General features: G+C 43.2%; 1 protein-coding gene across 7 annotated transcripts in view; it reads right to left on the bottom strand.

Annotated features, from left to right (window-relative positions):
* Positions 1-14,476, bottom strand: part of DHX57 (DExH-box helicase 57) — a 75,446-nt gene that overhangs the window by 29,661 nt on the left and 31,309 nt on the right. For all 7 annotated transcript variants that reach the window (XM_070069213.1, XM_070069214.1, XM_070069217.1 and 4 more), the window contains 6 exons: positions 14,332-14,453; positions 11,648-11,843; positions 10,602-10,726; positions 6,162-6,295; positions 5,860-5,914; positions 2,950-3,155 (listed from right to left, as the gene is read on the bottom strand). In XM_070069213.1, the coding sequence (XP_069925314.1) occupies positions 2,950-3,155; positions 5,860-5,914; positions 6,162-6,295; positions 10,602-10,726; positions 11,648-11,843; positions 14,332-14,453 (838 nt within the window). The remainder of the gene's footprint in view (positions 1-2,949; positions 3,156-5,859; positions 5,915-6,161; positions 6,296-10,601; positions 10,727-11,647; positions 11,844-14,331; positions 14,454-14,476) is intronic.

Below are 14,476 nucleotides of genomic sequence, written 5' to 3'. Positions count from 1 at the left end.
GGAACAAAAATTTGTAATTCAGACACAAAGAGGAGATCAAAAAGTTTATGGGAAATATAACTAAAATACTATTTTATTTTGGTGCAAAGAATTTTGAAAGCCATGTATATGAGTGGTCTTCAAAAAGCTCATGGAAGAAAATGTATTAAAATTTATGTTACATGTATCTTCCCAAACAACAGAACAAGGCTAATGCCCAAATTCCTTGGTAATTACCATCCAGGGCTGGGACAGTCTTTGGTGTAAGGAGAAAAAGTAAAAGTTCTTGTTTCTTGTTCCACAGAAGCAGTTTGGAGGTTCTAACTTGTGAAACATAAGCTCCTTTCTTTGGGAAGGACTAAGAGGAACAGTGGTAGTAGATCAGGTAAAAGTGAGCAGGAAGGGCAGCGAAGACTTGTCCCTAGAGTAGGCACAAAGAAAACAGCTAAAGTAGTAACCCTGCAGTTACTCTGGTTTCAATACAATCTATATGCATAGAAGACCACACAGGAACAAGGAGTAGCTAGGTAGAGGCTGCCACAGAAGGAGGGCACCTAACAACACATACAAAAATGCTCTGCACGGGGTGGACTCTCAGAAGATGTTATTTTAAAACTCGATGAATAATGCTAAAATTAGTGAGTGAAATTTACAGGTATTTAATAGCTTCGAATATCCCTCCACAAATGACTAGTTAACTGCAAAAGAAATAAATAGTAATCATATAAGGGAGAAACTTGGCAAATATCACCTTAACCAAGTCATCAAGTTCACACTGTCAATAACGAGACAAATCAACATCCTGTGCCTCTTGATATGTGCACTGAGAACTCAGCATTGCTTGTTTCAGTGGTAATCGAGCCCAAAATGCAACACTTAAGTGTAATCAGGGCAACATCAGCAAAACCCAAAAGGAAGAACAATTAAATAAAACAATTGTTAAAAATGTCAAGATCATAAAAGACAAAGGAAGCATGAGGAATGAATACAGTATATGATCCTGCATAGAATCCTGGACCAGGAAAAATAGCAATAATGGATACTGGTGAGATTAACTGTTAAAATTTAATCTGGGTTATAGGCCGGCGCCGCGGCTCACTAGGCTAATCCTCTGCCTTGCGGCGCCGGCACACTGGGTTCTAGTCCCGGTCAGGGCGCCAGATTCTGTCCCGGTTGCCCCTCTTCCAGGCCAGCTCTCTGCTGTGGCCCGGGAGTGCAGTGGAGGATGGCCCAACTGCTTGGGCCCTACACCCCATGGGAGACCAGGAGAAGTACCTGGCTCCTGCCATCGGATCAGTGCAGCGCGCCGGCCATTGGAGGGTGAACCAACGGCAAAAGGAAGACCTTTCTCTCTGTCTCTCTCTCTCACTGTCCACTCTGCCTGTCAAAAAAATAAATAAATAAAAAAATAAAAATTTAATCTGGGTTGTGGATTAAGTATTTGTATGAGGGACAGGTGCCTACTGTAGCAATTAAGCTGCTCTTTGGGATGCCTACATCCCATATCAGAGGGTCTAGATTCAAGTCCTGGCTTTACTCTCTTTTCTAGCTTTCTGCTAATTTGCACACAGAGAGGAGGAGCAGGTGATGGCTCAAGTGAATGGGTCCCTGCCATCCATGTGGGAGATCCTGATTTGAGTTCCTGGCTCCTGGCTCCTGGCTTTGACCTGGATCAGCCTTGTCTATTGCAGGCATTTGGGGAGTGAACTAGAAAATGGGAGCTCTCTGTCTCTCCCTTGCTCTGCCTTTCAAATAAATAAATAAATAAAAATTCCATAAAATAACAGTATTATAACAGGGTTAAATGACTTCATTTTTATTATTATTAAAGTTATCTAAGAGAATGTCCTTGTTCTTAGAAAATACACACTTAGCCGGCACCGCGGCTCAATAGGCTAATCCTCTGCCTTGCGGCGCTGGCACACCGGGTTCTATCCTGGTCAGGGCGTCGGATTCTGTCCCGGTTGCCCCTCTTCCAGGCCAGCTCTCTGCTGTGGCCAGGGAGTGCAGTGGAGGATGGCCCAAGTGCTTGGGCCCTGCACCCTATGGGAGACCAGGAGAAGCACCTGGCTTCTGCCATCGGATCAGCGTGGCAGCCATTAGAGGGTGAACCAATGGCAAAAGGAAGACCTTTCTCTCTCTCTCTCTCTCCCTGTCCACTCTGCCTGTCAAAAAAAAAAAAAAAAAAAAAAAAAAAGAAAATACACACTTAAATATTAGGGGTGAGGAGATATCACATTGCAACATACTCTTAAGAGATTCAGGAAAGACAAATACATGTGCACAAAGCAAATGAAAGAAAATATTAATCAGTGAGCTGGGGATAAAGAGTTTAGAGAGTTCATTCTATAGCCTTGCATCACTTCAAAATAAAATTTATAAAATATCTAAAAATATAATTTATATATTTTTTAAAGAATTTATTTATTTATTTGAAAGGTAGAGTAGCAGAGAAAGAGAGAAATCTTCCATTTGCTGGTTCACTCTCCAAATGGCTAAAATGGCTAGGGCTGAGGGTCCATGTCAAAGCAAGAAGCCTAGAACTCCATCCGGGTCTCCCAAGTGGTAGCAGAGTCCCAAGTACTTGGGCCAACTTCTGTTGTTTCTCTTTGGCAGGGATTTGTATAGGAAGTGGAAAGGCCAGAACTTGAACCAGCGCACATATGGGATGCTGGCATCGCAAGCAGCAGTTTAACCCACAACACTGGCCCTATAATTTATATTTCATTACTTCCAATTTTTCTCCAATGAACACGTACTTGTCTTAAAATCAGAAAAAAAAAAAAAAAAAAAAACCCACACTGGTGAACAGGGTAACAATATAATCTGAATATGTATTAGAACTACTAATTCCTAAGTTTAAAAGTTATTGTGATGAAATAAAGGCAATGCAACTATGGAATGAGTCATGTTTTTCTTTTTCTGGCAATCTCTGGCATAACTGCACTATTCCCCCAGAAAGCACGTTACCTTTATAGCGGGCCAGGAGCTGCTTAAAATCTAACTGCTGATCTGGCACTGCATCTTTGACAGAATCCTGATCCTGGAGGTGAAGGGAGAGCCGCAGGTCTTCCTCCACTTCTTCAAAGGCAGTTCTGTTGCGTCTTGCTTTAAGCTTTTCCTTTGAAATCTGTTTCATGGAGCGCATGTATGGGCTCCCATCCTGTATCACATACCTGAGAAAGGGAGACAAGGGAACATGTCTGTGTGCATGTGGGTCTGTGAGTGAGGAGCAGAGGTAGTCGCCTATTGTATGTGTTCAGCCAGCAGAATGCTGCTGTCTGCAACTCAATGTGCTGATCCTTCTCCCAGTCCAGGGTTCCCCTGGCTGGGGCCCATTTCTGGCCAGGAACGCACTGGAATGCTTCACTGCTGGACAGAAGATCAGATAAGAATTTGGAGAAAAGTTCTATCACAGAAAAGAGTCATGAGCATTCAAAAACCACATCTGAGTTGTAGCCTCAGTAATGCCTCTTCTCATTTCATTTTCTTCTTTTGTAGTCTTATCTACTCCTGCAAATTCAACTATAATTTACAAGTAACTGATTCACCTTCACTGCAATCAAATTTAAAACTGTACTTCTGTTGGCTAAACATCTCCATAAGATTTTCTTCAAAACTCTTTCTAGAGGCTGGCGCCATGGCTTACATGGTTAACCCTCCGCCTGTGGCGCCGGCATCCCATATGGGCGCCGGGTTCTAGTCCCAGTTGCTCCTCTTCCAGTCCAGCTCTCTGCTGTGGCCCAGGAGGGCAGTAGAGGATGGCCCGAGTGCTTGGGCCCCTATACCCGCGTGGGAGACCAGGAGGAAGCACCTGGCTCCTGGCTTCGGATCAGTGCAGCGCCGGCCGTTTGGGGAGTGAACCAAGGGAAGGAAGACCTTTCTCTCTGTCTCTCTCTCTCACTATCTATAACTCTACCTGTCAAAAAAAAAAAAAAAAAAAAAAAAAAAAAAAAAAAAAAAAGGTTCCTGCTCGCAGGGTAGAGCAAGGATAACCCTTAAAACAAACAAACAAAACTCTTTCTAATTAGACAGTTTAGTATTTGTTGGTGATAATACCATTAGACAATCCGGAAAAATGGAAAAGTCATCAGATTTGAAACTAAATTTAAGTTTCAGTTTAAATTTAAACTGGATTTAAGTTCTAGGTCTGCTGTTACATCAATTTGTCATAAGACTTTATGCAAGTTAATTTCAAAGGCAGAGTTACAGAGAGGCAGAGGCAGAGACAGAGAGGTCTTTATCCACTGGTTTACTCCCCAGATGGCTGCAATGGCCAGAGCTGTACTGATCGAAGGCAGGAGCCAGGAGCTTCTTCCTGGTGCAGGGGCCCAAGTCAAGAGGAGTGGGATAGGGCCCATAAAATCACAATACCTTAAAAAAAACTTATTTATTTATTCATTTTTATTTGAAAGCAGACAGAAAGAGAGAGAGAATCTTCCATTTACCAGTTTACTCCTCAAATGCCCCCAACGTCAGGGGTTGGGCCAGACCAAAGTCAGGAATCAGAAAGCAATCTGGGTCTCCCATGTAGGTTGGAGGGACATAAGCTTTTTTTTTTTTTTTTGACAGGCAGAGTTAGACAGTGAGAGAGAGAGAAAGGTCTTCCTTTCCATTGGTTCACCCCCCAAATGGCCGCTACAGCCAGCATGCTGCGCCGATCTGAAGCCAGGAGCCAGGTGCTTCCTCCTGGTCTCCCATGGGGTGCAGGGCCCAAGCACTTGGGCCATCCTCCACTGCACTCCCGGGCCACAGCAGAGAGCTGGACTGGAAGAGGAGCAGCCGGGACAGAATGCAGCACCCTGACCGGGACTAGAACCCAGGGTGCCGGCGCTGCAGGCGGAGGATTAGCCAAGTGAGCCGTGGCGCTTGCCTGGACATAAGTATTTGAGCCATCACCCACTGCCTCCCAGGGTGCACATTAGCAGGAAGCGGAAATTGGGAGAACTGGAACTCAAATCCAGGTACTTTGATATGGGAAGAAGGCATCCCCAGCAGCAGCTTAACTGCTGTACCAAATGTTTGCCCCTGGAAAATAGGAATCTTTCAATAAGTTCCCTAAGTATTCTTATTGTACACTACAATTGAAGCTTGATGTTTTCAGCTTGAAAATATTGCATCATTAAATAAATATGGAGTCGGAAGGGTTGCTTAATAGGGATAGAAAGAGCTAGGAGGAGGAGAAAAATTCTGAGTTGAGTTTAAGGTGATCTGGGGTGTTTTCATTCTGGAGATTAGAGATCAGGAATGAAGAAACTGACCAGTGAGTTCTTGGCACAGAAGGGACAGCTGAAATCACACAGATAGCTAAAGGAGAGTTTAACAGTGAACAGAAACAGTGCAAAGATAAAATCTTGGGGAAACACTCAAGATTAAAAGAATAGGAAGAAAAAGCAGGGCTTTCAAAGGAGAGAAATCTGTTTGCATACAACAGACATTACCTTTTCTATCAAGTGCTGCAAGTATTTACACAGACATCTTAACACTCAGCCTACACTGCAGACTTCTTGACAGCAGAGCCGTTCTAACAGCTAACCTTTGTAAAACCCGTACTCGGTGCAGGCACAGTTTTAAGCACTTTGCAAATATTAATTCATGAATTAATCCTCATAAAACCCTTGTAAAGTAGCTGCTGTTAAAATATCCATTTTTCATAAGATGAAACTGAGGGACAGAGAGATTAACTTCCTGCCAAAGTTACAGTTTGCAAGTAAAGGAATTTAAATCTTGCTAGTTTGTTTGCTGAAAGAAAAGGGAAAACAAAATGCTCAAGTAGAAAAATTAGAAAAAGACTAACACATTTATGAGTATTCTAGCATACTGAGGGAAGAAACAGTCCTATTTTCAAAGACTTTCAGTGAAGCTTAAAATCTTCCTTACCTTGTCACAGCAATTGCATCTTCCAGAAAAAACTGATCAACAGGAAATGTACGCCCTAGAAAAGTAATAAGAAAAGTCTGAGAAATAACCAAGTCTTTATTAAAAAGAAGTCATATATAAAATTGAAATCTCTCAACAAGTAGGTATGTTATCTCCTTATTAACTGCAATGTACTGTTGTGATTCTGTTAGAAACAAGTCACTTCTCCAGAAAGAGGCTTAAATGCCTATTAATTCAAATGACCTTTAAAATAATTGTACCCACTTTTTAGAAAGATACATATTTAATGAAATTTTAATCACCTGGTATAGTAATAACTGGGCAGGAATTAAAGTATTCTGAAAAGAGCTCAGTGTTTAAAGTTGCGCTCATTAGAATAACTTGAAGGGTCGGCCTCTGCAATACAATGTCCTTCAAAACTAGCAGCAGGAAATCACTAGAGGAAATAGAAGACACTCGTGAAGATCAAGCAGGTTCAATAGATGACAATTAATAACTCAAAAAAACTTTAAAATTTTCTCTCTGAGAGGAAGAGAGAGGGAGAGCGAGCTCCCACCTGGGGATTCACTCCCCAAAAGCCTACAACAGCTTTGGGCTAGGCCAAAGCCAATTGCTGGAAACTGAATATGGATTTGCCATGTGGGTTACAGGGATCCAACTACTTGGGCCATCACCCAGGGTGTGCATTAGCCAGAAGCTGAAATCAGTAGCTGGAGCCGGTAATCAAACCCAGGGACTCCGATGTGAGGTGCAGGCATCTAACCAGCATCGTAACTGCTAATTTAAATGCCTGCCCATACTAACTTTTGTTATCTTTTGAACAATGATGTATAAGATCTACAGGGATAAAAAATTCTAAGACTCCTAGAAAATGTGTTATGTTTCTGGATGTGAAGACTTAATATCATAAAGATTATCGATTCTCTCAAACTCATTTCAGTGCAATAAAAATACTAAAAGGATTTATCATCAAATTTGAGAGTCTACCTCTTGATATCTATGTGCACACAAAGAAGCATATACAAGCCGGCGCCGTGGCTCAATAGGCTAATCCTCCACCTTGCGGCGCCGGCACACCGGGTTCGAGTCCCGGTTGGGGCGCCGGATTCTGTCCCGGTTGCCCCTCTTCCAGGCCAGCTCTCTGCTATGGCCAGGGAGTGCAGTGGAGGATGGCCCAGGTGCTTGGGCCCTGCACCCCATGGGAGACCAGGAAAAGCACCTGGCTCCTGGCTCCTGCCAGGATCAGCGCGGTGCGCCGGCTGCAGCGGCGGCCATTGGAGGGTGAACCAACGGCAAAAAGGAAGACCTTTCTCTCTCTGTCTCTCTCTCTCACTGTCCACTCTGCCTGTCAAAAAAAAAAAAAAAAAAAAAAAAAAAAAAAAAAAAAAAAAAAAAAAGAAGCATATACAAAGATTTTCATTTAGGTACTGTTTGTAATAGTAAAATAGAAATTATCTAAATACACATCCAACAAGAAATGGTTAATTATAACACTATCACCCAGTCTATGAAATAACATAAAGCAGATAAAAGAAATAATGCGGGGCCAGCGCTGTAGTGCAGTGGGTTAACACCCTGGCCTAAAGCGCCAGCATCCCATATGGGTGCCAGTTCAAGTCCAGGCTACTCCACTTCCAATCCAGCTCTCTGCTATGGCCTGAGAAAGCAGTATAAGATGACCCAGGTCTTTGGGCTCCTGCACCCGCGTGGGAGACCTGGAAGAAGCTCCTGGCTTCAGATCAGTGCAGCTCTGGCTGTTGCGGCCAATTGGGGAGTGAACCATCGGATGGAAGACCTCTCTGTCTCTCTCTCTGTCTCTGTCTCTCTTTCTCTCTCTGCCTCTCCTCTTTTTAACTCTGCCTTTCAAACAAATAAATAAATCTTTAAAAAAAAAAAAAAAAAAGAAAGAATGTAGGGGAGAGCATTTGGTCTGGTAGTTATTCTGGTTAACATGCCTGAGACCCACATCAGAGTGTCTGGGTTCAATTCTCAACTCTGTCTCCTGACTCTGGCTTCCTGCTAATGCAGACCCTGGGAAGCAGTGGTAATGGTTCAAGTAATTGGCTTTGTCTCCTACCTGGGAAACCTGGCTTTTGCCTTGCAAGGCCCTGGCCAATGTGGGCATTTGTGGAACGAATTAGAAGATAGGAGCTTTCTCTCACTCTGTCTCTCAAATAAATAAATTTTAAAAGAATAAAGTAGACTTCTAGATTATGACATAAAACGTCTCTAAGATACATTGTTAGTGAAAATAAAACTAAGTATGTAATGCAGAATAGCAATAGCTAACTGGTCTCTCTGCTTCAGCCCGACCTTTTGTGATCAATTCTCAATAGTACCGACCAATAATTCCAGTCAAATGTCAATCTGATTGTGCCACTCTGATCAAAATCCTAAGACTTCCCATTTGAATCCTTCCTAAGAAGACCCTACAGGGTCTGCATCGCCGCCATGCCTTGCCATTGCTCTCCCTCTTCCTCACTGAGCTCCAGCACACTGTTCTTCTTGCTGTCCATGAGGTACAAGCCTCAGGTCCTTCCTGCATGCTACTAATCTGCCTGGAATGGGCTTTTCCCAGCCATTCACCCAGGGAGCTTCCTCACATCCTTCAAGTCTTTGCTCAAATTTCTTCTCAGTGAGGCCTTCCTGGGCTACCTTATTTAAGATTTTCTAAAAGTTATTTATTTAGAGGTCAGCACCAAGGCACAGATTAGGCCATCACCTGCAACACTGGTATCCCATATGGACTCTGGTTCAAGTACTGGCTGCTTCATTTCTTTTTTTTTTTTTTTTTTTTAACAGGCAGAGTGGACAGTGAGAGAGAGAGAGAGACAGAGAGAAAGGTCTTCCTTTGCCATTGGTTCACCCTCCAATGGCCGCTGCGGCTGGCGTGCTGCGGCCAGCGCACCGTGCTGATCTGAAGGCAGGAGCCAGGTGCTTCCCCTGGTCTCCAATGGGGTACAGGGCCCAAGCACTTGGGCCATCCTCCACTGCACTCCCTGGCCACAGCAGAGAGCTGGCCTGGAAGAGGGGCAACCGGGACAGAATCTGGTGCCCCAACCGGGACTAGAACCCAGTGTGCCGGCACCGCAAGGCGGAGGATTAGCCTACTGAGCCGTGGCGCCAGTCATTTCCTATTCAGCTCCCTGCTAACACACCTGGGAAAGCAGTGGAAGAGGGCCCAAATCCCTGGGCCCTTGCACTCACATGGGAGACCAGGATGGAGTTCTAGGCTCCTGGCTTCAGTCTGACCCAACCCCAGTCATTTGGCCATTTGGGGAGTGAACTAGCAGGTGGAGAAACTCTTTCTCTCTCTGAAACTCTGTCTTTTAAATAAATAAGTCAATCTTAAAAAATTATTTTTGGGGGCCAATACTGTGTCATAGTAGGTTAAGCCCCTGACTGTAGTGCTGGCATCCTATATGGGTGCCAGTTGGAGTCCCAGCTGCTCCACTTTCAATCTAGCTCTAGCTTATGGCCTGGGAAATCAGTAGAAGATGGCCCAAGAGCTCAGGCCCCTGCACCTTCGAGGGAGACCCATAAGAAGCTCCTGGCTCCTGTCTCCGGAAGGGCTCAGCTCCCGCTGTTGTGGCCATTTGGGGAGTGAACCAGCGGATGGAAGACCTTTCTCTCTGTCTCTCCCTCCCTCTCTCTGTTAACTCTACCTCTCAAATAAATAAATAAAATCTTTAAAATTATTTTTAAAATTTTCATTTTATTTGAAAGGCAGAGACTGGGAGGTGGGAGTGGGGAAAAAGAGAGATCACTGGGCCTTCCATTTGCTTGCAACAGCCAGGGATGGGCCAGGGCAAAGCCAGGAGCCAGGAACTCTATCCTGGTCTCCCACAATGGTGCCAGCTTCAGGTATTTTGTTACAGCACAGAAAATGGACTAACATATGCTTCAACCCTCTAAAATTCTAATTCTTAAAATACAAACGCCTTATTATCCTCGGTGTACAGGGCCCTGAGATGTGGCTCCTGCTACTCTTCCCTCTGCCACTCAACTGCTCATTCATGTACCAGCTGCACCGGCCTCTCTTCACCTTCTGGACTCACAAAGTCCCTTCCCACTATGCAGTCTTTGCTTGTGCTATACTTGCCTCCCACTGTCACATGCAATTACTTCTCAGACTTGCATTTTCAATTTAAATATCATCTCTTCAGAGATCTGCTCTCTGGCCATCATATGGATCTTTCTCAAACACAGCATCCTGTTCATTCCTTCCTAGTATCTATTCCAATTTGCAATTGTTCATTTAATTGTTTGTCTCCTTGTTAATTATTTCCTTTTCCTACCAGACTGTAAGAGATGACAGGGAACCATACATACTTGTTCACCATTATATCTCCAGGGCATTTAATATTGGCTCATTGAACATACAAATGAAGGTCAGGACTGAATGACTGAATAAAGGAAGCACATATAGACTGGCCATCACCTACAGCATGTATTACACCTGTTATTCCTATTAAACACAGTGTCCTACTCAGCATGGTTCCCAGGAGGGTGTGAAACTTCCCTTCTAATTTATTAGGATGACTTCTCTAGTGACGAACACGTGCTCTCCTAGCATTTGTAGGGCTACAGATCAGGTAAGCTGTTCCTTTTCTCTAACTTGGGCCTTCCTTATGGCAAATTACCATTAGGAGTCTAGGAAATGCAACTGAAAGCAGAACACAATTTTTTCAGCCATGTCTTCATTTTATGTCTGTGAGTGTTCACTGGGACCATTTTTTTACCTTTCTTCTGTCCTCTCGTGAACTTCATCAACAATGATATGGGTGACTCCTTGTAAAGCTGTATCTCCTTCAAGTCTTCTTAGCAGTACTCCTGTGGTGCAGTAGAGCAGCCTGGTGGCTGAGGACTTAAAGGGGAAACATAAAGCATTTAGGAAGTTTTTGAAAATAAATTTACTGAAATTCGGAATGGATAAAGATTAAGAATATTGAGGACAATAGCAGCTTCATTTACTATAAAACAATATTAAATGTACAACTTGTAGGTGGAGACAATAAAAGCTTTTCTACTTTACATCAAAAATTTAAGCTTAATATTCTCATAGAAGGCTCTCAAAAATTATTACAAAATAAAACAAATAAACAAACAAAAAAAAACCCCAGTGATGATGAAATAAAATTTGAATTTGCTCCTTAGATAGATTAAATCCCAGGTTCAAGAGCAAAACAGGGGACAAGTGTTTAGTTTAACAATTAAAACACCACTTGGGAAACTTGCATCCTATATTAGAATGCCTGGGTTCAAGCCTCAGGTTAATGTCTGAGTCCAGCTTTCTGTTGATGCATACCTTAAGAGGTAGCAGGTAATTGGGTCCCTGACACCCATGTGAGAGACTCTGAGTTCCCAGTTTCTGGATTCAGCCTGGCCCAGCCTAGCTGTTGTGGGTATGCATAACAGAGTGAATAAGTGGATGGAAGATCTCTCTCTCTTTCTCTCCCCCCACCCCCTTCTGTGTTTGTGTGTGTGTGTTTGTATGTCTGTCTTTCAAGTAAAATAATAAATTTTAAAAGAGCAAAACTGCATTTACTATTTCACTTCTGTCACTAAACAATAAAAAGTCTTTCTAGAGGAAATTTAGTACAACTAAATGAGAATTCTTATGTCAAAATATTTCTAAAAGAACTTCAGCCCTACTGAAGTCGATCATCAATTTAAAGTAGTCTAAAAGTATATATCCTAAATTGACCATTAATCTCCAGACTCCAAAACTCTTTGCATATGAAAACTGTAAATTTCTATGACCAACGAATAAGCAGAGAATACAAACCTTGACACTTTCTAACCGAATCTGGTATCCCACCGTCAGACCCACCCTCTCTGCTCTTTCTTTAGCAACACGTTCAGCAACAGAGATGGCAGAGATTCGTCGGGGCTGGGTACAGATGATGTTTGCCACTTTCTCAGGTGGCCCATTCAGAGAATCATCCAGAATAAACTGGGGAATCTGTGTGGTTTTCCCACATCTGTAGGTCAAAACAAGTTAAGTCCCAAGTCAAGAGCTAGTTAACTAAAGAATCAATCATATGCAATGAGGAAAGTGATAAAGCTAATTAGAATAAAGTTTTATCATTTTTCTGAAACTATTTACTGGTTTACTACCTAGAACAGACAAATTTGAGGAATTTGCACTCAGATTAACAGGGCAATCCAATCATACTCTACTCTCATTTACAAAATTGGAACTATTGAACAGATACCAGATGAAGGTCTGTAAATGCCTCTAAGAATGTAAACTCTACATATGAATCACAAAGAAAAGGAGGATTATTAATTTGATTTGGTGAGAAGTAGACTGAGGTTAAAATGATCAGAAACTACATTTTGGTACAAAAAAATTTGAGATCCATGCAGTTGTTTCATAGTATTCATTCTCAAAGACTCCTCATATGCACGGATTTCAAAATTTTTTGCACCAAAACCAATATTTTAATTCCATTTTCCACACACACACACACACACACACACACACAAACACACATACAGATACAAAACTAGAAGATATAAGATTACTACTATAGGGGCCAGTGTCCTGGCACAGCAGGATAAGCTGCTGCCTGCAACACCAGCGTCCCATATGAGTGCCAGTTCAAGTCCCAGCTGTTCCATTTCCAACCCAGTTCCCTGCTAATGTCCTGGGAAAGCAGTGGAAGGATGGCCTGAGTGCTTGGGCCCCTGCCACCCAGGTGAGATACCAGACGGAGTTCCAGGCTCCTGGCTTTGGCTTGGTTCAGCTCTGGCCACTGAGGCCATTTAGGAAGTGAACTAGTGGATGGAAGACCTCTCTCTCTCTCTCTCCCCCTCTCTCTCTCTCTAGTGTACTTGAGTAAAGCACTAAGTTAAGCCTGCAACTTTCCCTTGCTAATAGGTTTGCATATGGAGAGTATGAAACAGGAAAAATAATGTACCTTAAATTGTTCTTAAAAGAAAAAATAAAAGCTTTATGGAAATCAGAATAAATCCAGAAAATGAAACACTTTTAAGCTAAATGTTCTAGAGCTGTTCTCTAAATTTAAAAATGGGCCTTGTTAAGTCTTCAGTTGAACTTTTGGCCTTAAAACTGTCTCAAGATGGGGCCACTGTTGGGGTGCAGTAGGCTATTGCAGCCATCTGGGGAATGAATCAACAGATGTAAGAACACTCTAATTCTGCCTTTCAAATAAATAAGTCTTTTTTTTTTTTTTTTTTTTTTTTTTTTTTTGGACAGGTAGAGTGGATAGTGAGAGAGAGAGAGAGAAAGGTCTTCCTTTTGCTGTTGATTCACCCTCCATTGCTGCCACGGCTGGTGCACTGCGGCCGGCACACCGCGCTGATTCGAAGGCAGGAGCCAGGTGCTTCTCCTGGTCTCCCATGGGGTGCAGGGCCCAAGCACTTGGGCCATCCTCCACTGCACTCCCGGGCCACAGCAGAGAGCTGGTCTGGAAGAGGGGCAACCAAGACAGAATCCAGTGCCCCGACCGGGACTAGAACCCGGTGTGCCGGCGCCACTAGGTGGAGGATTAGCCTATTGAGCTGCGGCTCCGGCCATCAAATAAATAAGTCTTAAAAAAAAAAAATTGGGGCCAGCGGTGTGGTGCAGCAGGTTAATCCTCCACCTGTGGTGGCATCCCATATGGGCACTGGTTCAAGTCCCGGCTGCTCCTCTTCTGATCCAGCTCTCTGCTATGGCCTGGGAAAGCAGTAGTGGATGGACTAAACCCTTGAGCCCCTGTGCTCATGTGGGAGACCAGGAAGAAGCTCCTGGCTCCTGGCTTCGGACTGGCACAGCTCTGGCTGTTGCGGCCATTTGGGGAATGAACCAGCAGATGGAAGATCTTTCTCTCGGTCTCTCCCTCTCACTATCTGTAACTCTACCTCTCAAAAAATAATAAATAAATAAATAAACTGTCTCAATGCAGAGGTAAACATTTCTGAGTTTTTTTTTTTTTTTTTTTTTTGTAATGTGGTTCTACTGGCTACAGAAGTTGCAATAATCACCTCTGAGAGATATTACTTAATTTGGCAAGAAAAAGTAAAAATAACACCAGCTCTTGCTTTTTTTAAAAAGAACTGGTTAGGGTAACCAGGGTATTTATGGTATATTTAAAGGAAAGCTGCATCATGGAGCCAGGCATTGTGACCCAGTGAGTTAAGTCATAGCTTGGGTTGCCCACATCCTATATCAGTGTCGGTTCAAGCACCAGTCACTTGGCTTCCAATCCAGCTTCCTGCTAACGTTCTTGGGAAGGCAGAGGATGATTGCCCAAGTACGTGGGTTCCTGCCTCCCACGTGGGAGACCTGGATAGGGTTCTGGGTTCCTGGTTTCAGCCTGGCTCAGTCCTGTCTGTTGTGGTATGTGGAGAGTAAACCAGCAGATGGAAGTTAGCTAGCTCTCTCTGTCACTGTGCCTTTCAAACAAATCAATAAAACTGGAAAAAAAAAAAAGCTGCATTATGAACAAATTACATTCTCACCCAGTCATACCACTTATGACAACCACTTGGTGCCTGCTCAACAGTTTAAGAATGTTTTCTCTTTCTTCCCACGCAGGGAGTGATTGTCTTTCTTGCAGAATTGACTGGAACTGTCTGGATGCCTAATAAAAGCAAAGATAAGGCA

The sequence above is a fragment of the Oryctolagus cuniculus genome, chromosome 2 (assembly GCF_964237555.1).
Source record: "Oryctolagus cuniculus chromosome 2, mOryCun1.1, whole genome shotgun sequence".
Taxonomy (NCBI): domain Eukaryota; kingdom Metazoa; phylum Chordata; class Mammalia; order Lagomorpha; family Leporidae; genus Oryctolagus; species Oryctolagus cuniculus.
Note: the sequence above shows the minus strand (reverse complement) of the source record. Positions and strands in the feature narration are given on the sequence as shown.